Source organism: Orcinus orca, chromosome 19 (genome assembly GCF_937001465.1).
Source record: "Orcinus orca chromosome 19, mOrcOrc1.1, whole genome shotgun sequence".
In the NCBI taxonomy this organism is placed as follows: Eukaryota; Metazoa; Chordata; class Mammalia; order Artiodactyla; family Delphinidae; genus Orcinus; species Orcinus orca.
The window spans coordinates 2825626-2849877 of record NC_064577.1 but is presented as its reverse complement, the minus strand read 5'-3'; the positions used below and the strand labels follow the sequence as shown (position 1 = coordinate 2849877).

The 24252-nt window shown below is 51.8% G+C and overlaps 3 protein-coding genes and 1 pseudogene across 5 annotated transcripts in view; 2 read left to right on the top strand and 2 right to left on the bottom strand.

Moving 5' to 3' along the window:
• Nucleotides 1-11500, top strand: part of PSMD11 (proteasome 26S subunit, non-ATPase 11) — a 30455-nt gene extending 18955 nt beyond the window's left edge. The window contains exons 7-14 of one of the 2 annotated variants that reach the window (XM_004267183.3): nucleotides 3619-3763; nucleotides 4724-4784; nucleotides 6565-6627; nucleotides 8386-8511; nucleotides 9013-9048; nucleotides 9313-9364; nucleotides 9664-9806; nucleotides 9925-11500. In XM_004267183.3, the coding sequence (XP_004267231.1) occupies nucleotides 3619-3763; nucleotides 4724-4784; nucleotides 6565-6627; nucleotides 8386-8511; nucleotides 9013-9048; nucleotides 9313-9364; nucleotides 9664-9806 (626 nt within the window). In that variant the 3' untranslated portion in view covers nucleotides 9925-11500. Of the gene's footprint in view, nucleotides 1-3618; nucleotides 3764-4723; nucleotides 4785-6564; nucleotides 6628-8385; nucleotides 8512-9012; nucleotides 9049-9312; nucleotides 9365-9663 lie in introns of both variants that reach the window. The other variant, XM_049701814.1, reaches the window with a different exon arrangement.
• On the bottom strand, nucleotides 616-3072 carry LOC117200272 (very-long-chain (3R)-3-hydroxyacyl-CoA dehydratase 1-like; annotated as a pseudogene).
• A 3668-nt stretch (nucleotides 11501-15168) lies between the features above and the next one.
• Nucleotides 15169-19707, top strand: CDK5R1 (cyclin dependent kinase 5 regulatory subunit 1). Its single transcript, XM_033423464.2, has 2 exons — nucleotides 15169-15589; nucleotides 15910-19707. The coding sequence occupies exon 2, from the start codon at nucleotides 16049-16051 to the stop codon at nucleotides 16970-16972; it is 924 nt and encodes a 307-aa protein (XP_033279355.1). The 5' UTR covers nucleotides 15169-15589; nucleotides 15910-16048; the 3' UTR covers nucleotides 16973-19707.
• A 1277-nt stretch (nucleotides 19708-20984) lies between these two features.
• MYO1D (myosin ID) overlaps nucleotides 20985-24252 on the bottom strand; it is a 348576-nt gene continuing 345308 nt past the window's right edge. For both annotated transcript variants that reach the window (XM_004267185.4, XM_049701796.1), the window contains exon 22: nucleotides 20985-23116. In XM_004267185.4, the coding sequence (XP_004267233.1) occupies nucleotides 22960-23116 (157 nt within the window). In that variant the 3' untranslated portion in view covers nucleotides 20985-22959. The remainder of the gene's footprint in view (nucleotides 23117-24252) is intronic.

Sequence of the window (24252 nt, the reverse complement as noted above, 5' to 3'; positions counted from 1 at the left end):
TTATCACACAGTACCTTGCTTTGACCAAATACCGGCACTTTGTTTAAGCCACTACTCTTCATTATGTTATTTCTTTATGGTCAAGAGATGAACTTGCATCTTATTTCTCAGAGCAAATAGAGGCCATTTTTATGTGAACCTTCTTTATTTCTCTTTCCTCCCCAGAATTTGTATCATTGTTCATTTTTACCCATTATCAAGCATGATCCTTCTACCTGTCCTTTTTTTTTTTTTTTTTTTTTTTTTTGCTGTACGCGGGCCTCTCACTGTTGTGGCCTCTCCTGTTGCGGAGCACAGGCTCCGGACGCGCAGGCTCAGCGGCCATGGCTCGTGGGCCCAGCCGCTCTGCGGCATGTGGGATCTTCCCGGACCGGGGCATGAACCCATGTCCCCTGCATTGGCAGGTGGACTCTCAACCACTGCGCCACCAGGGAAGCCCCTACCTGTCCTTTTTAAGTCTTTAGTTTTTTCAATTCTAAGTCTAGTTTTTCGTCTCCACTTGGATCTTCCTCTCCGTCTTTTTTTTTTCTCATCAAACTGTTTATTCTTGTTATTAAAACTTGGACTCCAGTAATCCTGGTTATTCTGGAAAAAGCACCTTGTTGTAGGGATCATTTAATCATCCTTTTCGACAGTCACCTCTCCATAAAGCACCTGTCTTCTCTGATGTATGAAAGTAGAGTTGTGGAAACAATGGTATACATGAGGCCATGGTTATAAGAAGAAAATGACAGTAGTCAAAAGAGACATTGTATTTATTGGGAAGTCTTATTGAGAACGTTCCTGTTTTCTTCATGTGTGGTAAGGCAGTGTATATCGTATGTCGCGTATCGTATGAAGTTTACCAGCAACTCCGACAGGATATAAGATGATAAAAAAATTATATTGGTTTTATACTGTGAGTAACGAGCCACACCATAAAGATTCTTGAACTCTCTTGGACCCCAGTCACAAGCACAGAAGTAGGTACAATTCCAATTAAACAGTGGACTATCTCAAGCAAGACAAATGTCTGGAAAAATTTAAGTGTCTTCTGAATACTTTTATATAAACCTTTGTGTGTTCCTTTTTCCATATAAAAACGTACCGTGGCAATAGGCAGTACCAGCCACCTGGCGGTCATGGTGATGTTGTAGAAGGTGAGCCAGGCGGTGGCCAACAAGCCCAGGCACCTCCTCTTGCCCATGGCCTCCCTCTCCTCGCCGGCCTCCGAGGCACCGCCATTGGTGCCGACCTCCTTGCTGGGGGGACGTGAACAAGAGGGGCAGGGGAGCGGGAGGGGGCCTGGCTGAGCGCACTGCTGAAGCGCCCACTGCTGCCGCCACGCCCGGCCCCCCGGCCTTCCTCTCAGTCTTTGAACGGCCCCAGCTGAAAAAGCACAGCCTTCTGTCTTCTCCTTTTCTGTCAAGCTTCTTGGAAAAGTTGAAAGAATGTCATTACTTTGGTGTCTCTGATGACTCCTTGCAAGACAGTAACTCCCATCTATCTTCTGTCAGATTTGGGGGGGTTGACACTGTTGAGCACTCCATGCTTCTTTGACCGCATTGTCTTCTTGGTTCTCCTCCCTTGACTAATCCTCAGTCACTCTTTCTTCTGATGTATCAGGTTGAGTCTGTCTCCAAATCTGCCCTTTCTTTTCCATTTCTACAATCACTGCTCTAATTAATGCCACCGGACCACTGGAGTAGTCTTTTACTGATCTAACTGTCCCTAGTCACTTTTCTCAATCCATCTTGCTTACTAGTCCTAAAGTCATTTTTTGGAAACAGAGATCTGATCATGTAACTCCAATGGTTCCCCATTATCCCCAGGCTATTTTACTTTAACAGTGCATTGAGAAGGAAGACATCCTTTTCATGGTTATCTCTGGTTTTCAGTCCTAGTCACCAAATGACTTTATGTGTTGCTGCTCCTGTGCCTTTATATATTTTGTCTTCTGTGCTTGGAATTCCCCTTTCCATCTTCTCCCCTTGGCAAACTCCTATGCATCCTTCCAGATCAAGCTCACATGTCTGCCTTATAAACCCTCTTCAGTGCCTTCTTTTCTTTGGACTTCCCTATGAAAGGTATATTCTTTGGTACGTATTATGGTACTAATCTCCTTGTTTCTGTTTTGATGACCACTGTGAGACTGTGAGCTCCTTCAGGGCCTTAATTCATATTTATTTTCTCTATAGTAGTTATATCAGTGCTTGGCACATGGTAGGCCCTTGTTAATATTTGTGTTGAATGAGTAACAGTCTAGTGCTTTGTTTCTTTAAATAATAAATTTCCTATGCCAGCTGTGATGCTTGTAGTCCTAATGTGGTCTCTATTTGCTAATGTGTTTTGGAAAGCAGTATACCAGCTCTTCTTTACTTTTTTCTTTATTTAATCAGTCTTATTTTTTGTCTGGTCTATTCTAGCTCTGGACTGGGAAGAATGGGAAAATGGGCATTTGTCTCATTTAATTTGGCAGTGCTAGTAGTCTGTTGGGTATTTTTGAGGGAGGTCTCCTTGGCTACAGAGGAGGGTGGGTTTTCTCCAGGCCTCTGTAGTTAAGAACAGTAGTAGAAGGACCTGAATCCTTCAGCCTCTAAACAGGAGGCTTTTTGGGTAGGTTTGGCACATATCACTCAGTAGTGGTTATTAATTCATAAGTTCCCAACTGGCATGCCAGGCATATAGGTATGTGACGGGTGGTCTGAAACAGTGATCCCCTGGGGTCATGTGTAAGCAGTTTCATCCTTTTACTCCAGTGTGCTGAATACTTTATTCGTGTACCTTGATGTGGAAAAGTTGGGAAGCCCTGTGGTAAACAAATGGATGTGGCTGAGGCAGGGTTAGAACTGATACACAGAATCTTAGGGCTTAGTTGCCTTCCAAGCTAGGAAGAACTAATTTTCACGTCATCCCACGTGATAGCATAGGTTGGAAGTAATAGCAGGTTCAGTCAAAGTTAGGCTTATTGGGAGCAACCCAACTTCTAAACAGTAGAGAACTGGTTAGATGAAGTGTAGCGTAATACTGCTTAACTGTGTACAATTAAGTTCATGGATTTGGCATTACATGAAATCCATTTACTGATCGCATCTATCTATAAATGACCAGTATCTGAAATGAGACTGTAAGAGGTTGGATTTTCTTTTTCTCTCTCATGAAAGCTGCTTACTTATAAAAGTGTCAAGTTTAGAAAAGCTATCTTAAATGGTTGATGTTATTAAAACTAGTAATTTGGGCAGACCAGGGAGGGATGTTTGTGTCAGTTTTCTGACCCGTGAAGGTAATGTCATGGAGGGTAAATGTGGCCTTTTCTAGTGGTTCTAATGGATAGCAGGACTGATGTGGTGGTGCGAAAAGATGTTACCATATGTGGTTTCTAGGATCCCCTTTTGTTGGGTCTCTAACTCCTTTGGAATTAATATTGGAAAGGTGACTTGAACTGGGAGGCCAAAGACCTGGGTTCTAATCCCAGCTTTGCCACTAGATGGCAGTGACTTTGGGCAGGTCCTTTATTCTTTCCTGACCTCATCAGTAAGTAGATGAGGTTGGGATAGATTTTTGAGGCCCTTCCCAGCTGTGACATTTTATGGTTCTATTATTTCATATGGTTCTTACTCTTTTCTTTTCAATGCCCAGGTATTATCCATGCAGCAGAGGAGAAGGATTGGAAAACTGCATACTCATATTTCTATGAGGCATTTGAGGGTTATGACTCCATCGATAGCCCCAAGGCCATCACATCTCTGAAGTACATGTTGCTGTGCAAAATCATGCTCAACACGTAGGTGCACGTTAACTTTGGGATATGAGAACTCAGGTCCTTCATCTAAGATTTTCTGCCATGGCAGAGATGGCTTGGGCAGGGACTTTGGCCAGTTACAGAAGCAGCGGCTGCCACCTCGTGGGGCTGATTGAGGTGGAATGGGAGGATCGAAGGTAATCCAGAGCACTTTTCCTTGCTAGTCTTTCAGAACTGGGGAGACAGATTTCAGAAATCTCTTTCCCAGCCCCTCTGAGTGTTCTCCTCATCCTACAATGCTGTCCAGAAGAGTTGTTGAGCACAGGACAGAGGGCCAGGAAATGGCTTACAGACCAGCACCAGCCAATGGGCCACCCAGAATGGGAGTGGTTAAAGGAGAGGTTAGGGGGAGGTTTGAAAAAGGCGACAACGGCAAGTATGACAGCTACATCTTTTTCTAAAGATTTACAGAATTATTCCACATTCTTTTTTGGGAATAAATGAGATACTGACTGGGATTCTTTTTGGATCTTGGGATTAAACAGGGCTTGTGTTTTGAAAGATCTGTTATACTGGGATTTGATTTATATGTATCATTTTGCCTGTTGGGTCTATTACTTCTGGTAGGTTCAGTGTGGCTTTCTTTTTCTTTCTTTCTTTATTTTTTGGCTATGTCGTGCAGCTTGCGGGATATTAGTTCCCTGACCAGACCAGGGATTGAACCCGGGGCCACGGCAGTGAAAGCGCCAAGTCCTAACCACTGGACCGCCAGGGAATTCCCAGTGTGGCTTTCTTTTTAAAGTTGAGTTTTCTTGCTTTTCAGCACTGAGCCCAGAGTGGAGAAAGCCTAGTGTCTATGGTGTGAGAGGCCTATGGGTTTAGGGGTGGGGGCTTATTACCTCTGTGGGCAGAGTCTTTTCAGAGGAAAAGATATTTGCCTGAACATATGCTTAGAAGCATAATATCCTGGAGCAGTTGACCGAGTATGTATTTTTTTTTTAGCCCAGAAGATGTCCAGGCCTTGGTGAGCGGGAAGCTTGCACTTCGGTATGCGGGGAGGCAGGTAGGGGATGCCTTGACTGCAGTTCTGATCTCTGCTCACTCTGAGGCAGCGTGTTATTAGACATGGTGTTCAGTGAGACCGTGCTCTTCAGGTCTCCATTCCGTTCTTCATTCTTTCTTCCCCCCTCTTTTCATTAAGCACGTTCGGTATATTTCCTGTACTGTTAATTCTTGGCCTGAAAAGTCAATGTTTGGTGCTCTTTTGGGTATTGGGTGGTTTGAGGGACTTAACAGAACTCAGAATTGAACTGGAGCATTTACAGTGAGTTAGGTTGCATTTAGCTTCGACCGGAAAGTATATCTACCATGATCTTGGCTTGAAAATTTCATGCGCGGAATAAGAAATCTTGGATTCTCCAAGAGTGTGGAGCCGGGTAAGGTCTGATGCGCGTATGCTTTAGAGAGGTCAGATTGCTTGGTGCAGAAACTAGGTTTTGATGACTCAAGTGCTTCTCTTATCAGTACCTTCCCACTCTTGTCCTGAGTTTGGGTGTGGTCAAGAAGAGGCCTTTGATGGTCGGTAGCCCTATTTGTGATGGCTTTTATGCCTGAGTAGGTAGGAGTGTGACCTGTGTAAAGATGATGTCTCAGATGTCTGCATCATCACTTTGTACTTCACTTGATTATCACTGGTAAAGTAAAAGTAGTCTTTCTAGGTTTCAAATGCAGTTGTCTCTAAACAGCAGACATGTTGGCTATCTCACTGTATCTTTGGCAGAATGTCCACAACAGATGATTTCTTCCTTCTATACAAGTGGCCCTAATTGGCTTTTCATCAGAAGAAGTTTCAGATCAGCTCCTAGTTTTGACCAAAAGAATATTGTTTATTTCTGTAGTGAAAGACTATCATATCTAGAATTAGAGTTGAGGAGGTGGGCTAAGAGAGGTCAAGTGTCCAGAACAAGGCCAGATAACTAGTAATGGTGAAGCGAGACTTTGAACTTGGGTTATCTGGCTTTAAGTTTCATGCTATTCTCATTATGACATTTTTCTGTCTATAGGACAAATGCTGGAGACAAACTACACTAACGATTAGCTTTGCATCATTTTTAAAGTCTGCAGTATAAGACACTACCTTCCTTGTTTAAGTACATAGGCTGGTACAAGAGGAGTTCCCTCTGGTCCTTTGTTCCTTGATGACAGCTTTCAAGCAGGAGTCAGGCACTCAGGAAGATGAATGTTGTAGATTTCGTGCTGAGTAGAGACTTAAGAGCTTGGTCGGGTACCTTTTATAACGTTTTATAAAGTTAGAAGTTGCCCCTTAACCCTTGGTTATACCTTCATCACTGGGGTTTTAACATTCAGTATGATACGTAGCATTTTGATGCTTCAAGCTTAATGAAAGTAAATCTTGGTCTGTGCCCTGCACCAAACCCAGCAGAATGAGTTTTTATAAAGCACAAGGTATGATCAAGTCTGAGGGCAGGAAGGGTTCTGTGGGGTGTAGGGATAGGGAGTCTTGGAGGAGGGGCGAGGAAATCGCACTTCTCGGGCCATTTTCCCTTTTAGCTTGTCATCTTTGGAGAATGCTTTATCAAAGTTTCTTTTTTGGAAAACTTCCTGTTTCCTAGTACCTTTAAGTCACTTCAGCTTTCAAAGGGAAACTGGTTGGCACACAGTGGTATTCCTCTAGCTTTTCTTCCTAGGCCTCTGAAGAAGAGGAGTGGTGGGGCAGGTTCTTCCTTGCAGCCAGAAGTTGTGTGGACATAGCATGTTCCTTATGAGACTTGTTGGGATGTGAGTGTGCAGATCACTTTCACTGTTTCTCTCTTTATTCTTAGACAGAAGCATTAAAATGTGTGGCTCAGGCTAGCAAGAACAGATCACTGGCAGATTTTGAAAAGGTAAGCAAGGTATTGGGTTGGTAGGGAACTGGTGGAGGGGAGGGGCATTTAAGCACTTTAAAAAGTTTTTTTTAATCTTTAAGTGATTATAGTTTTACAAGAAGTTGCAAAGATAGTACAGAGTGATCCCATGTACCATTCACCCAGTTTTCCCCAGTGGTTACATCTTATCTATAGTACAGTATCAAAACCAGGAAGTAGTTAAGCACTTCTGTACAATGAAACTTGTTGAATTGTCATACCTCATTTATATACAGTACCTTTCAGTTTCAAAAAGTTCTGTCATCCTTCTTTCACTTGATTTTTTTTTGGCTGCGTTGGGTCTTCATTGCTGTGTGCAGGCTTTCTCTAGCTGCAGTGAGTGGGGGGCCACTCTTTGTTGTGGAGCACGGGCTCTACGCGTGTGGGCTTCAGTAGTTGCAGCACATGGGCTCAGTAGTTGCGGCGCGCAGGCTCTAGGGAGTGCGGGCTTCAGTAGTTGTGGCACGTGGGCTTAGTTGCTCCGCGGCATGTGGGATCTTCATGGACCAGTGATTGAACCCGTGTACCCTGCATTAGCAGGCAGATTCTTAACCACTGCGCCACCAGGGAAGCCCCCTTTCATTTGATTTTTCACAACAAACCTGTTACCTGTATTTTATGCTTGGGGAAGCTGGAATTTAAAGAGGAGGCCTGGGTCACACAGCTCATGTGTGTCAGGGTCTGACACAAGCACCATGCAGCATGGTCTTAGATGTTACTTCAGCTCCAGAAATGCCAGGTCTGCTTCTCCTCTGTGGACAGAAGAGAAGTTTTGATGTGTGCATCTGGGCTGAGAGATACTTCCTTAGGACAGAAGTTCTAGGCTGGCCTTGCCTCCTGTGCCTTTCACTCAATGTTTGTGAAGGTTTGGAAAGGGAGAAAAACTTGTCTAAGCAATCGGGTGAGACTTACACTTTTCTGAGCCTCTCTCTTAGTCTGAGTATAATGACCAACTTAATAAAAACAAACCTAGATCCAGGAAGAAAAATAGTATGGACAGAAACTAGACCATGTGGCTCTCTGACTGTCCCCAGGGTTCATCATCTTACTTGAGGTTTCTTGCCAATTTCATTTCCTTACTTGGCATGATTTGCTTGCTTCCCTTAACACCTTATAGCACAGCTGACATGAGGCTGGGATATTGTGAGAACATTACTAAAGGTAAATAAATCACATACACAAATAAGCAAAGAGTCTAGATCATTTTATCCCCCAATTTGGATGGAACACTTCTAGTAGGGATTAAAAAAAGGGTCTGTGATCAGATATTTGGGAAACACTAGGGCTAAACAAAATTAGAAAGGTACTTTGTTTTCTGTGCTGATATTCCTTATAAAACCCCAAGAGCTAGCTGTGGAATTCAGCATTTCCTATTATTTAACCTCAGAATTCCCCCTCCTCCTGCCCCCATGGAGGCCTTATTTGTTCTGTGGAATACATATTGAGAACTGCTTTTGCAGTGAATTTAGCTTGCAAGCTGAGCTGCTTCTTAGGGCTTACATGGTTTGAGCTGTCAGTGTGAGGCTTTTGGACAGGAAGATGGTGCCTAGGGTTAGGCTCCACCTTTCACTTCTTTTCATTTTCTTCTGCCTTCAGTCGTGGCTGTTCTTTCATCTTCCCAAATCCTCCAGAACTACAGTCAACCATGTAGTTACAAGGGCCAGCTCACTACTTAGGAAGCTGCGAGTAGCGTGACTTTCAAGTCCTTTTCTGTGCCAATCTCGGCTCTTTTGGCAGGCTCTAACAGATTACCGGGCAGAGCTCCGGGATGACCCAATCATCAGCACACACTTGGCCAAGTTGTATGATAACTTGCTGGAACAGAATCTGATCCGAGTCATTGAGCCTTTTTCCCGAGTACAGGTAAGAACCCTCTTGGGGACTCTAGCTCTTCTCTGGTGGCAGGGGGTTTCTGGCTAGGCGTCCTCACTATAGCCACCTCCCTTCCCACAACCATTCAGAATAGGAACTCACTTCCAAGGGTGTGCCTGCTGGGCGAGAGATCCCCAAGAGCTTGGGATTTTCTTGACAGGGAATGAGAGTCAAGGAGAGGGTTGCTGTGGGGTAGAGGCTGGTGAGATTGCCCCTGCTTGTTTTCAGTGCAGTCTCCTCCTAGCTTTTGTAGTCACTGTGCATGTGGTAAATGCTTTCTGTTCTGGGTGTGTGGGACAGGAGTGTATTTGTTGTCTGTAGTGATGCAGGGTAGGCAGATGGACCAAGCACAAGAGACCTAAGCACAGCCAAAGAGAATCTGTCCCTGTAGAGACATTCGGCAGGATTTCAAGATACAGCACCACCCTCATCCCGATATTAGAGGCAGAAGTAAAACTTTCAGTGTTGGTGTCTTTTTACCTTTCCTTTTAGATCGAACACATATCTAGCCTCATCAAACTCTCCAAGGTAAGGAGTCCTGAGCTTGTCTTGAGGGTAGGGATGGGGAAAGGGGCATGTGGAGGGGCTGCCGTTTACACCCGCTGGGCCTTATTGCAAAGCTCCCAAGCTTCTCAGTGGGGACTGGGGACCGTGGGCTGAGAGCTGCAGATGCATTGTTGCTGTTTTATTTTCAGACCATTTGCCATAAGATCCTTTTATACAAGGCTTTCATGTCAGTGTGATCTCTCACTAGTAGATGCTGGGCCCTTTAATCATGTGCTTTGATTTTAGGCCGACGTGGAAAGGAAATTATCACAGATGATTCTTGACAAGAAATTTCATGGTGAGTAACAGTCGTACCGGCGAGGGGGCTGGTGGAGGTGATGAAATGGTGAAGAGGCATCATGCTCTTGTTTATCTTGAAAGAAGATGCTCCATTGTATCACCTGGTGGTTCCCTGGGATCCTTGCCCCTGTTATACCTGTGATGAGAGTGTAATAAACATGCACGAATGGAACAGGAAGATGACTTCTGTTTCTACTCCTTTCTGGAGAAAGTGAGGCAGCTAGGGAGTGGGCTGCTTCTCAAATGCTCGTGTGTCTAATCCTTTCTTTTACCTGGGTTTGCTTGTGTTTTCTGCAGGGATCTTGGACCAGGGGGAGGGTGTCTTGATTATTTTTGATGAACCCCCAGTAGATAAAACTTACGAAGCTGCTCTGGAAACAATTCAGAACATGAGTAAAGTAGTGGATTCCCTCTACAACAAAGCCAAGAAACTGACATAGGTGAGTGCTGACTCCGGGACCCGGGCCCGGGCAGCGCTGTCTTCTGCCTGTCGAGACTGAAAGCCTCCTGGTGGCCTTGCGGCTTCCCCGATTGACACTGCTCTGTCTTCTCTTGCAGAGTTGGATCTGTAGCGGTCCTTTGGAGAGTGTGTGTGGCGGGAGAGTGAAACCTTTGGGGAAAATGCTAGGAGATTTTTTCTTTCTGTTCTACTTTTCGCTCAGAAAGTTTTTAAATCCTCATTTGGTGCATCTGTATTCCAGCCGATAGGTGTGCCAGTTTTCATGTAATCTTTACTGGCCCAACTTGGGAGTGGGGAAATTGCTTAAAAAAAGAAAAAAAAGAAAAAAAAAGGTTATTCTAAATAAAAGGAAAAAGGCTTACACTACCTAAAGCTGTGCTCTCTGCCTCCTGGGAGAGGGCCGCCAAGCCAGGCGCTCCGCCAGCCACTGGGGCTCCTAACCCACCCGCTGGGTGTCACCTCACCTCCTCTTCAGAATTGGGTGTTCGCCTGACTATCAAAGCAACGACTTTTTATTCTGTTTGTACTGAACCAAAACAAACAACTGTGTATAGACTGCTATTTTCCTTTTTATTTGAAATGAGGCGTTTCGGTGTCCTTTCCCCTGCCATGTGGCCCATCCCCCCGCCCTCCCCCCAACAATGGCTCCAGCAGACTGGCCGAAGGTCCCGCCGCCGCCACCGCCGCAGCAGCACCTGCACGGCTCCGCTCCAACCTGGGAAGGAATGGGGACATGGCCAGGAGCTAGTGTCACCATGGCCACACAGGGAGCAGTGTGGGCCCTCAGGGGGCCTGCTGTGCATGTGGCTCTTTTTAACACAGTAAACTAGATTAGATGTCAGTGTTTTAATTGCCCCTCTCCTCTGCTCTTTTCTCTCTCCCCCTCTTTCCCCTTCTCTCAACCAGGAGACCATCCCATGTCTCTTCCTTCCTCCTTCCCCCCTCCAGGGGAGCCAGGCTGTCTGAAATACTTCAGCTTCTCTCCCCATCCCCCTGCTTCTCTCCTGCTGTCAGATGGATTTATTCCTTTTTTAAACAGTGAACATCGGAAATGAGACTGTGGGGTGTGTTGTTGTTTGTTTTTTTTTTTTTCCTCCCAATTTTTGTTGTTGGGTTTTTGAGCAACCTCATGTCCCCTTCCCAGGGAGCTTTCTTTATTTACCTCTTAGAAATGGAACGGATGGGAGGTAGAGCACTGTACTCCAGCATGCTTTGTTTTATGATGAGATTACATAGCAAGGCTTTTAATGCCATTTGGGCAGGTAAGCTTCTGCACCTCTGTTGTGCTCAGCTATATTTTCTTCTTCCTCTCATTCTTCTTTGTCTTCTTTTTTCCTCTCCCCCTCCTCCTGCCTCCTTCCTGCCTCCTTCCTGCTGGCCTCCTTGTATCTTTCTTTCCCTTTGTCAGATTATCCTTCCAGGTTTTCGTAATAAATTTATATTTTGTAAAAGGATTTTGTTGTACCAGGTTTTGCATCCTCACTGAATCTGACTGGCTTTTATTTTCCTCTCCAAAATCAGGTTTTTGTTCTCAACATCTTTCCCCATCATGTCCAGTCACTGTTTTGGTTTTGGCACCATCAATATCAAATGTACAAACGGTTCTTGCTAACCAACACCAGGTATATCTGATGTTCAGATGAGTTCCAATAAAAACAATTTTTTTTTCAAAAAGTGTCCTTTCTTGAGTGCTGGAGGGCTTCTGACCAAGTCCAGACAGCTCTGTGTAGCCCTCTAGACTGGACAAAGCTCTACTGTCTCATTTGCTTCATGGGAGACCTTTAGATCCGGGGTCAAGTGGAGGGCTTTGGGTGAGAAAGTTGGTCTGTGAGGGCTAAAATGGGAAATGGGGCTCAGTTATCTTTGTTTTTCCAAGGCATCATGGTCCAGTGAGGACATGGGGTTTGGGTTGTAATATCCTCTGAGCCTGTTTCCTCACTTACACGACAAGGATGGCGCTTTCTTGGTAGGTAATTGTGGTGGGAGTGCTACATGAAGTCATGGAAGTACAGGTGCCTGGAGAGCCCTGGCATTCACTTGTGGCTTAGTTTTAGTTTTTTGGAATCTTGTTCAAAAGGATTGATTTTATACTACCCCTCAGACCCTGGGAGTGACCTGTCTTGTGGGGCTCTGGGGCCACTGGGAGGGAGGGTGGGCTCTAGCCACCAACTCCAGTCTGAGCCACTCTCTGCTCTCTTTCAGTATTGTGTCTCTGTGTATAGTTTTACTTAAGGAAGAGTTGTGCTTCAATAAAGGACTTTAAAAATATTCCAAAGGGATCAAGAGCCCGAGCAGTGGGGGGAGGGCAGTCCCAGGAGCTCAGTGGGGCAGCAGCCTTCTCGTCATCTCCCTGGGCAGGTCTGCTGACTTCTGCAGACCCGTGCTGTCCAGTGTGTGGCCATGAGCCCCATATGGCTGTTGAGTCCTTGAAATTGTGGCTAGTTCAAACTGTGATGCCCTGCAAATGTAAACAAACCAGACTTTGAAGAATGTGAAAAAAGAAAAATTGCTCAACTTCTTTTTTATATATATGTTGAAATATTTTGAGCATTTATTGGGTTAAATGTACTATTAAGATATACCTGTTTTTTTAACTTTTTTTATGTGGCTGCTAGAAAATATTTAATTATCTACGGGGCTTGCATTTGTGGCTCATGGTTTTTTTTGGACAGCGCTGCTCCAGACCTCGAGGGACTGCTTCCCCTCCCAGGCCTCGGTAAGCTGCATCTAGGTGCAGCTGAGAGGGTGGGGTAGCCCATGGGCTAGCATGGGCCTGGCTCCCTCAATTATGGGCCCTTCCTGGCACCAGGCTTCACGGTGCCTGGGCTTCCTTGTGTGTTGATGAGATCCTGATGGCGTTGGGAGCGGCGGCTGCGTCCCTTGGCTGTGGAGCCCCGCTGCATGCTAGTTATGTAACCTGTGCTGCCCAGAAAGGCCACTAGATGCTGCTCTGTGATGCCTGAGAGAACAAAGCACGACTTCCTCAGGAGCCAGGGCTCAGACCTGCTTTATTTGGAACCCTTTCTGAGAGCTGGCTGGCTGTGGCCTTGGCCTCCCTTCCTCAGAGTGGTGTGGGAAAGGGGCATGCAGAGGATGGGAACTCTCCATGGACATCCCAGCCGTGCATGTAACGCGCAGGCTGGCCTTTCCGGCAGCTAGGGATAGACTATAGGATAAAGAGGCTGATTGATGGGGGTGGGATTTGGAGAGCTTCCCTGCAGTTCTCTGGTGAAGACAGAAGAAAACAGCTGTGCATCATTCATCCAGGTCTGCCTCCTGGGTCCTTGATCTGCCATTTGTGGCAGATTGTAGCTATTCCTTCTTCGCTTTGCAGTTGGAGAAGTACTGGGAGCTGGGAGGGGGAGGGGGGTTGTTGGTGTGTTGAGTGAGCAGAGGAGTGGTGTGGTGCCTCAAAACAGGCAGAGCAGGCACAACACGGGTGGACAGGGTTCCAGGGTTCTTCGGTCACAAAAGCCACTGTGCTGGCAGTGCCATCCCATTCATGCTCTGCTGCACACATGACTTTGCCTCTGACAAGTGTGAGGAGGTTGGAGTAGTTCTGCCAAGAGCTCTTTTTGAAGGTAGTAGGGGAGGGCTGGCTGGGCAAAGGCAAGAGAGGACGCAGGCTGGAAAAGGCCCAGGCCAATGCGAGCTTCCATGGTTTGGGAAATGGGGTGGGGTGGAGCTGGGTACTGCCCACCATGAATTGGAATAGTTAGTATTGAAATTTTGTAGGTACAGGTAAGTACAGGGCGGCTCCAGATAGTTCTGAGGGGTGGATTACAGGCTTAGAAATCTAAGCATATTTTGGGAAGTGGAAAGCACTTAACCCCTGCTCAACACAGGAAAGGCAGTGTGGACATGGGCCAACTCAGGAGCTGGGCCTCCATTAGGGGCAGGATGAAAAAAGGCTGGGGTCCAACTTTGCCTTAGGAAGAGAGTCATTGGGCCAGCGGACCTGGAGGAGATTGCTTCTTAGAGCTCCTTACTATGGAGGACAGCTCCATTTGAAGAGCAGGTAGGGGTTGTACACTGAGGAATGTTCAGAGGGAGGGGCACACTGGGCTAAGGGCCTGCCTTTATCTTCTAAGTTAAGGTGACAGCTACTGTGGATGTTTCTCAAGGACTCTACAAGAAGTAGCCTTCTGGGTACAGAGTAATGCATTTCCCACTGTATGGTCACCAAGGCCCCTAAAGCTTTGTTGCCACTGTTGACAGAGGAATCTCTGAGTAGTACTTTAGCAAATTCTAGTACTTTCTGATGATGGTAGCATTGTTTGAATGATACCAGATTTCTTTACTGCTTAGAGCAGTAGGCAGAACTGGCGCAGGTTGTGTGCTGGAGTGGCCTGGGAGTCAGGGGATTGGGTGTTCTCTGGATTGCTACTTCCTCATCACCAGGTCCAGAGGCGGTAATTTGGATTAAGATATTGTTTAAGTCTCCTGTTTCCCAGGTTTGTGGTCAAATCTGAGTCAATCTCCAGAACTAAACAAAGAATAGTGAAGAATAGCCTTTGTGAAGAATCTGGATTCTTGTTCCTTGTGAGAGGAAAAGTTCTTATTAGAACCAGAGTTTTACTCAGAATTTAATAATTTTATGGGCACCGAATCTTCAAATTATATATGCTTAGCATGAAAAATATTTAAATCAGCAGATCAGAGGCTGGTTGGAGAAGCAGTTGCTTCAGTTGTTCTATAACAAGAGGGCTGGTGGAAATTTTGAGGTCGCATTTGTGATGGGCTCAGTATTGGCCCTTCTCTGGGGCAGCGACCGAGCCAGAAGCCTCAGGGCTCTGTCCCAGGTGTGGTGTGGGAAGGCTAGTCGCTCTGTACCTAGGCCTTGGGCATTTACCTGGGATGGGGCAACAGAGATCCCAGAGGGAAAGGCACTCAAAACTGATGCGACAGTCCCCTTGGGATGCTTGGGGCACTCAGGCGGCCTCAGCAAAGGCTTAGCCTCTCCCCACCTTGCTCCCTGAGCGCCCTAGCTTACGTCCCCGGGGACGAGGAGGTTAAATGGAAGGAGGCTGCTCGGGGTCCTAGCCTCCGTGGATGGCTTCTCTGGCGGCCAGGGCGGGGACGCGGCCGAGAGCGCCCCCGCGGCCGCAGCTGCCGGCGCCGCGGCGGGAACAAAGGCAGCACGTGTCTGGGCGGGGCGGCGGGCGGGGTCGGCCCTCGGCCCCGCCCCGCCCGGAGCTTTTCCACCCGCCCGAGCTCGGCTGCGCGGTGCGCCCGCGACTCTCGCACGGCCGGGCTGTTGCTGGTGGGGCGGCGCCGAGAGGGCGGCGAGCAGTGTGGGAGGGGGGCGGCCCCGCGGGGCGGGGCGGGGAGGGGCGGGGCGGTGCCGCGAGTACCCGCCGTCCGAGCCCGGGTCCTGGATGGGGCGCGGCGAGTAGAGCGGCGCCTGGGGCTCGCGGCCGTGTCGCTGCCAGCACCGCGCGCAGCTGGTGCTGAGCACGGCGGCGGCTCCGGCTCCCGGGCGAGACCAGGCCTGGCCGGGCCTGCGCGTGGGCCGCGCGCGCGCCCGAGAGGTAGGCCGCTGAGGTGCGCGCCGGGGCGGGCGCGGGCGCGGCGGCGGCGAAGGCGGCCGAGCGGGGGGCGGGGCCGCGGCGCCAGCAGAACCTTGGACAGAAGCTCCGGAGCCGCCGCCGCCGCCACCGCCGCCGAGCGCGAGCCCCGCCGAGCCCCGCCGAGCGCCGGGACCGCGGCGTCGAGCCGCGGCGCGCATTGCGGAGGGTGCAGAGCGCAGGAGCCACCTGCTCGGTAAGCCTGCGCCTCGGGCCGTCCGCTGTCCCCGGGGAGCCGGGCCGGGGTCGCGGCCGCGTGCGGTTTCGAGGCGGGGTCCCAGGCCACCTCCGCCGACTCCCGGTCCCCCGCGCTGCCATCCGGACCCTGGCGGGCGCGGGTGCCGGTGCCGCAGTGGAGCGGCCGGGTTGCGGCGCGGGGGCGCGGGCGGGGCCGTGCCGGCCGGGGAAGGCCTGGGCGCGGGTCCGGGGCCAGGTCCGCGGGGCCGCCGAGGCCGGGGCGGAGGAGCGCGACGCGAGCCCCGCCTGGTGCTGAGAACCATCTTGTTTTCCACACAGATCCGAAGGGGCGGCAAGCGACCCCGGGAGCGCCCCGGCCTCCCCCTGGCCGCCTCGGGCTTGGTGAGCTGTTTCGTCCCTCCGGCCGGCAGGCTGGGCGCGCAGGGGCGCAGGTACCCGCCCGGCGCGCAGCGGCACCATGGGCACGGTGCTGTCCCTGTCCCCCAGCTACCGGAAGGCCACGCTGTTTGAGGATGGCGCGGCCACGGTGGGCCACTACACGGCCGTGCAGAACAGCAAGAACGCCAAGGACAAGAACCTGAAGCGGCACTCTATCATCTCCGTGCTGCCTTGGAAGAGGATCGTGGCCGTGTCGGCCAAGAAGAAGAACTCCAAGAAGGTGCAGCCCAACAGCAGCTACCAGAACAACATCACGCACCTCAACAATGAGAACCTGAAGAAGTCGCTGTCGTGCGCCAACCTGTCCACGTTCGCCCAGCCCCCACCGGCGCAGCCGCCCGCACCCCCTGCCAGCCAGCTCTCGGGCTCCCAGACCGGGGTCTCCTCCTCCGTCAAGAAGGCCCCGCATCCTGCCGTCACCTCCGCAGGGACGCCCAAACGGGTCATTGTCCAGGCGTCCACCAGCGAGCTGCTGCGCTGCCTGGGTGAGTTTCTCTGTCGCCGGTGCTACCGCCTGAAGCACCTGTCCCCCACGGACCCTGTGCTCTGGCTGCGCAGCGTGGACCGCTCGCTGCTCCTGCAGGGCTGGCAGGACCAGGGCTTCATCACGCCCGCCAACGTGGTCTTCCTTTACATGCTCTGCCGGGATGTCATCTCCTCTGAGGTGGGCTCTGACCACGAGCTCCAGGCCGTCCTGCTGACCTGCCTGTACCTCTCCTACTCCTACATGGGCAATGAGATCTCCTACCCGCTCAAGCCCTTCCTGGTGGAGAGCTGCAAGGAGGCCTTTTGGGACCGCTGCCTCTCCGTCATCAACCTCATGAGCTCCAAGATGCTGCAGATTAACGCCGACCCCCACTACTTCACACAGGTGTTCTCCGACCTGAAGAACGAGAGTGGCCAGGAGGACAAGAAGCGGCTCCTCCTAGGGCTGGACCGGTGAGCCTGCTAGCCTGCATCACGGCTCAAGGATTCAATTCATTTTTAAAAATTTATTATTAAATCAGATTTTGTGTACAGTATGTGTCTAGCGAAGCCACGAAGGGCCCCTCCCTTCCCACCTTCTCTCCTTGGGGTTTTCTTCAGCTCTGCCAAGAACTCTGGATGCTTTTGAACTCCCGAACCTTGTGCAAAATTCAGAAGATGTATTCAGAGACACCCTGGCTCCTGACCTTTCACTTTGGGGAATTCAAAGGACTGACCTGCCTCTGCCGCCTGTGCTCTTGCTGGACCAAGGCAGGGGAGGCTACCCTCTGCTCCCCACAGCCAGGCAGCCCAGAGTTTCTGGTTGGAGGCCCTTTTCCGGGTCCTGTTTTGGGTCCTCCATTCTCCCAGAGGCTCCTGGAGCCAGCCACCCTGACTGAGCCGCATGTGGGGTTGTGAGGCAAGATGCCCATGGCCCTGGGACAGCCTCTTCAATTGAGGGGAAGCCGGCCTGGTGCAAAGATTGTGTCCTGTCGTTTGACCATGCACGACCCGGTTTGCTCTTTTTTCTTTTTTAGGGACAAGGGCTTTCCTTTTGTGGAGACATGGAACTCGCCCCCCTTCCCCTGCTCCCAGCGGTGTTGGCAGTGTTGGTTAACAAGCTGGTTTGACTCATTAAGTTCTTTCATTTTGGGTCCCAGCTCTAAAGGGGTGGGGTGAAGCTGGGGACAACTCCTTTCCTGGGTGAATTTTTCATTTGAATCATGCAGCTTAGTCACCCTGTGGTGAAGGCCAGGACAGCTTCAGGTGCCCATTGTCAACAGCCTGCCTTCTGGGCAGGTGGGGTTGCCATGCCTGGGACTGAGCCGGTGCCCACCTAAGGGCTAAGGCCTCTTGCTGGTGCACGTGACATTTGTCCTGCAGAGCTGCGGGGCGGTGGGGGGTGATGTCAGGGATCAGGGTGATGGGGTCATGATGTACCCCCGCCCTCACCCCTGTTGATTTAAAGCTGTTCCCAGACAGTTCAGTTTCTTCTGAAGGTGAAGCCTTGTCCCGAAAGGGCCAGTGAGACAGCTGGACCTTGGAGACAATTACAAGCCGGGAGCAGAACTCCTGATTGCCTGCTGATTCTACAACTGATCATTTGCAGCTGCTGGTTTTGGTTTCCACCTTAGCCTGGTTGGTGGCTGTAAAAACACATGATGTGTACTTAATCAATTTTCTTTCTAATTCTCCCAGATCGGTGGCTTGGGGCTTGGGAGAGGACCAAGAGAAGGGAGCAAGTCTTTCTCTGTCCCTTCGGCTTTGGGGAACAAAGACTGATGTGAAGATGCTACAGAGAATTCTCTCTTCCAGTCCCAGTCCCCCAGGGGGTGCTGGAAGGGGAGGCTGGGGGGAGGCAGGGGGCGGTTTTACATAGGATTAGCTTCCAGGTGGCTGCCGATTTCAGCAGAAGCACTACTGAAATTCACAGAAAAAAGAAAAAGCTGTGAAATTGAGGTCCCGATTTAATAGGCCCGGAGCTGAGACTGCGGGCCCGTGGTGCTCCCGAGGAAGAGGGCCTGCCCGAGCCGGAGAGCATTGGCCGCAGCTGCGCCCCGAGGCCCACGCTGAGCCTTTCTCAGGATCGCCAGCCAGATAACCTGCCGCGGGGCTGGAAGGAACCCGCGGCTGCTGGCGCGGACCTCGCCGCGGCGCCTCTTCTCTGCTGGAGTTGTCACCCAGCCCGTCTGTGCAGATCCTGCTGCCATGTGTGACCTGAGGTAGGAGGCCCGTGGGGGCAGCGGGCCCTGGCGGCACACGAGAGGGGGGTCCGGGTGCCGACTCTCAAGAGCAGGGGCGTGAGTCTGTAGTCGCTCCTTCGCGGGCTGCGCTGGGCCTGAAACTGCGGGAAGGCGCATCCGCAGGATTCCAGTTCTGTGCGTTTCCTTCTCTCTCCATATTTATTTTTTTAAGTTTTGGAGGCGGTGCAAATTTCAGGAGTGGTTGGGGACTAAGGAAAGAACTCTCTAGTTCCATCAATGTGAAGCCTGGTGGGGTCTCCTCCCTCCCTTGCACTGGTCATCAGTATTGTGTAGAGGAACTGATATACTTGAGTGTGCAAGCAATGAACCCATTTGACATGCTGCTATGAAGACTACTTTTAGAACAATTAAAAAAAAAGGAAAAAACTAACCTACAAAAAAAAAACCCTTTATTCTTTCATTGTTGCTTTTACAGTGATATTGTGCATGCAAACCAGGAGCATTTTGTGTCTTAAGAAAAATAATCTTAGAACAGATGGCTGTGAAAATTACACCCGTGCACAGAACAAGTCACAGGAATAATAGTTCAGGATTTGGTTTTTCTCTTTCTTGTAAACCTGAAGGGTTGATATATTCTTTCCATGCAGTTATTAGAACTTAGTTTTGTTCCAGCCGTTGTTAAACTTGCAATGAAAAGAGAATGTACCATTTTTTTCACTCGGAATTATTCATAGCTGTATATTTGAAACTGCTAATTACACACGTGCGATGTATGTTGGTTTTTTAGTGCAATTTCTTCTGTAGCTATTCTTTGACCAAACTGTGGGTGTTGTTAATATTAATTTATATTTGTCTCATTTTGTATGTATGCGTAGCGTGTTTGTAAGTATGTGTGGTTTATAATCTGACAAGGTCATGAAGCTCAGTTTGGCTGTAATTTAATTCCCCTTTCCTTATTTTTATTTATTTTTGTACTGTGCTGAGTAAATAAAATGCACTGACCATCCATTACATAGACCTTTTCTGTGGGCACATCCTTCACGAGCAGGCTGGGGGCCCCTCTTATAAATGATTCCTGCGCTTAAAACATAATTGGATTGCATTGTGGGGGAGGGGAGTATGGGCGGAGGGAGGGTTAGGGGAGAGGCCTTAACAAGCGCGTTCATGTTAAGGTGATTAAGAAAGCAGCACAGGTTAAGTCAACTTTGGTTTCTCAGGAGTTGCTTTCCAAAGGCTCCCTTGCCTTGGCGGAGCTGGGTGACCGGGACCTCCAGCCAGAGGGTCGGGCCCAGGCATGGCCTGGCGAGGGCTGGCTCAGCGGGTCCTGCAGGGCAGCCGGCTTGGCACTAAGGCTGTGGCTCCAGGTGTCCTGGGCCTGGCACTGCTCGTGGTCCACGGCCCAGAGGCTCCCAGGCCAGCAGGGGTCCATGTGGCTCAACCCCACCAGCCTAGCTCTGTGCAGGTTTCTGAAAGAGAGAACTCCAACCCCGGGGCTCCCAGATAAGCAGCCACCCTAGCCCCTAATTGTGGCAAGGGTGGGGCCCCCTACTGGTTGTACTGCCAGCGGTCTGTGCCCACTCACGCCACCACCCTGAGCTGCTGGGACCTGGCGTTTTGGACTTGGTTCCCCCCCCCCAACCCCCTTGGCCCTGTCCCCCGCTGGCTGGAGCTGCCCTGGGCCTGGGGGCGGGGCGCAGCTCAGGTGGCACCTTGGAAGCTGTCAGCCTTGTGATCGGGGCACCTCCTTTGTCTGAGTCAGAAGCCATCACTGCGGGCTCCGTCCCGCCAGTAACCGGGGACCCGGTAGCATCCTCTGGCTGCGGGGCCCTTGGGTGCTGGGGATGCCCCATCTCCCCGCAGGGCCTTGCTTGTCTGCAGCTCCCCGACCCCAACCTGAGGGCTCGGGGAGAGGCTGACGAGCCACAGCTCACCCAGACCTCTCCTCCAACTGCAGCCCTGGAGATCCCAGCCTTGCCTTTATGCATGCTTCGATCTCAGTAAACGTGAAAGCAATGAGCTTCAAGTCTAGTGCACAGGCCTCAAAATGGTGGGAGAAAGTGTTTGGATTTGATTCCACTGCCTGTCCGCCTCCCGGCTCCGCCTCCCCCCAGCTTCGTACTCACCATTGAATACTTTTCATCAACAGCCCCACGTAAACTATCCTCCATTTTTACTTGATTTGTGTTTAATGCTCCCTTCCATCCTCTGGGTTAACAGTTTATAGGAGCCAAAATTTCACAACTGTAGATACAGTTTTCAATTCAAAAAGCAGAACACCTTTAAACGTAAGATTTAATGCTTTATTGCTCTTGATGATAAATCAAAATATGCTTTAGAAATAAAGTTAATTTAATGGAAAATAGGAATATACGCACCAAACCATAAAACTGCATTTAATTAAATCAAGAGAAACACTTCATCGCATACAATCACTGTGTCCTCCTGCCTTCCCCTCAGCGCTGTGATCACACCCGAAATTCTTTCTTCAGTTGCCAGACACTGTGACTTTCTGTAGGACATCATGAAAAAGTGCTTGTGGACGGCGGTGGTGCTCTGGCTGAGGGCTCAGGGACCAGAGGCGACACCAAAAGGTGGGAGGGCAGGACTCCAGCCCCCGTCCTCTCCAGCCTCTGAACGGCACTCGTTTGGCATGTTCTTTTTGGTGTGTCTAAAACATACATTTCCATGTATCTAGTAAAGCAACAAGTTTGGGGAAACGAGTGGAAAGGAGAGGTGATGTTCCAGTTAAGATGGATCGATAGTGTCAAGGCGATTGGCAAAGCTATGGGCGCTGCTGAACGGGGTCCCGTGCGGGCAGCTGACCAGGCTTGGAGGATGAATGGATTTCCAAGGCCAGGTTGCCGGCGGGACTCTTTGCTGTGCACTGCACGGGGTGAGAATGTGCTCGAGCCCTGGGAAGCAGGGGTGGGGCAGCCGCGAGACCAAGCTGCTGGGACCACCTGGGAGCCGGCCAGGGGGCCGCGGCAGGCACAGGAGGTGGCACCTGGTATGCTTTGTGGGGTCGGGGTGGCAGGGGGAGCCTCTGTGGCAGAAAGCGGAGAAAACGTCAGCACGTCCCTCTCTGACATCCTGCTCGGCTCCTCCTGGGGCGTGGGCTCACCCTCGGCCCCCTGACCACACGGGGTGCCTGAGTCTTTCCTTTTTCTAAGGCTCCAGGCCGGGAGGCCCGGGCTGCCCAGGGGGTGTGTGGCGTCCTCCTCAGCTGAGGCTCAGAGGAGGGTGGTCCCGGAAGCATCTGGAGCACACGCGCTCTCTGCTGGGCAGGGACTGGCAAGGCGGCGGCTCTCCTGGCCTGGCCTGCAGTGCCAGGACCCCCGCACTGTTTCTGTCGCTCCACTTCCCCAAGTTCCTGGGGCTCAGGCCCTCCCACCCCAGTCCTGGTTCTCCACGTGAGTGTGAGGCAGAGGTGTTTGGAGGGGCAACTTCCAAACCCCGGATTGCTCCCCTGCTCCCCACCCCCCATTCTATTTTATTAATTAGCGTTCCTGACACGAGTGTGGGCACAGCAGACATGATATGATTAGCAAACTGCAAAAGTAAGTGCAAGACAACCACGGCCCAGGCTGTGCGGTTAAGTAAGATGATCCCTGGAGCATCCCCTGCGCTGCGCTCTCTGGGGAGGTGGCCACGGGGCTGGGGGCAGGCTCTGGGCAGGACAGACTGCCGGCCCTTGGCTCCTGGGCTGAGGGGCTGGCCCTACAGGTGAACCTGCTCACCTGGTGGTCTTGGCTGGCTGCTGGCGGGGAGGGGGTCCACGAGGAGCTCTGAGAAGCTCCCTGAGCCAGGGCATGGGGCTGCCATCACCCTGGGGAGAGGGCAGCTGGGCCCAGGGAGAGAGCAGGGCTACCTCCCCAGCTCATCTCCCCCAAACCTCCCCCGACCCGGGGGCATGGCTTTGGCTAGAAACTGCATCCGGGCTCCCCAAGCCCTCGCCTTGCAGGGCCAGCTGCTGGTCACGGGGTCAGGCAGGCTGACCTGGCCTGGCAGCGGGCGGCCTTCTCTGACTGCAGGGGAGCTGTAGTCGGGGGTGGGGGGTGGGGTGGGGTGGTGGCTAGGGGCTGGGCAGGACACGGGGTCTTTGGTTTGCTGAGGGGTCTGCGGACAGTTGGGACCGAGGAAGACGGAGGCCAAAGGCAGAAAGCAGGGGGTGGGCCTCGGGGAGGGGCCGCAGGGGAGGCGGGGGCCCCTCCCAGCGTGGAGCCTAGCGGGCGGGCTTCGGGCGGCCCCACCTCCCTGCGCATCAGTTGCCCGGCACGCTGAGGATGAAGCCCGAGCGGTTCTTGGTGAAGTCGGGCTGCGGCTGGTTGAGCCGCGTCTCCACGGAGACGGTGCACTTCCTCCCGTGCAGGCTGCATTGCACAGGGTTGGTGACGTTGACTTGAAGGTGGCGCTTCTCACTGGAAGGACCGAAAAGAAGACAGGCGGTTAGCAGGGGGCCCAGGTGGGGGAGTCTCCCCGGCAGCCCCTGGGCCTCACAGGTGTCTCCAGGCCAGGGCACAGAGAGAATGAGGCCGGGAGAGATGGTGCTGGGCTGCGGTCCCGAACCAAAGCCCTGGGGGAGCCAGGGCCCGAGGTTCAGGCGCTGCCGGGCTCCTGAGAACCCGCTTGTGGGGCAGTACAGGGCAGGGAGCCGCAGTGCGGCACGGCCACCGCCCTCTGGCCTGAGGCTGAGGACCAGTCACTGGGCTTTAGATGTCAGCAGGGGGATGTCACAGCACGGGGCTCTGATGACACTGTTTATCAGTTCTCTCTGGTGGCAACACGGAGCCCTGGGGGCGCTGCGTCCAGTGATAAGTGGAGACTCTTCCCCGCACATGGTACCTGACTACCACGACGATGAGAGAAATGTCTTCTGTGAGTCCCGGCTCGGCCCTGCCTGTCGCGGGTCCCGCTGTTAGAACCGGTTGGACGTCAGCTTCCTGGAGGCCGGGAAGTGGGAGGGAGGGTCAGCGGTGCTTCTACCTGTGTGGCTGGCAGCGTGCGGGGCAGGAGCGCGTTCCCCTGCCCAGGAGCCACGTGGCCCTGCTGGCCCAGCGGGGCTTCTTCCCACCTGCTGAGCAGTCGGAGGGCCCGGAGTGCCCAGTGCCCGCGGGGTGGCTGCGCACCTGCTGGGGAGGAGCAGCGCCCGTCCTCAGGCGCCTGGCTGGGCACTGAACGCACTTCAGATGCCGCAGATGCAAGAGCTGGGAGACTCAGCGGCCGGCACAGTCCCGCGCTGCGCCTCGTGCCTCATCGGCGCTCTCCGCGCTGGGAGGTGAGAGGAGAAGGCCCTGCTCCCTGTGCTCTGAACGCCTTCATTTCCCCAGGTTGGCGCTGGGGGCGGGCGGGCCAGGCTCCCTGGGTGGCTGTTGCTCTCGGCGTTGGACGGGATGCCAAGGGTCGGACGGCAGGGGAGGCCGGCACAACTGTGCTTCCGCCCGCCTGGCCCAGGGGACAGGGAGGCACTGCCCAGGCACCGGCTGGTCTGGGCGGCACCATCACTCAGACTCACTTTCCGCAGGAAGGGGGCCTGCGGGCAGTGGCGCTCTTGGCC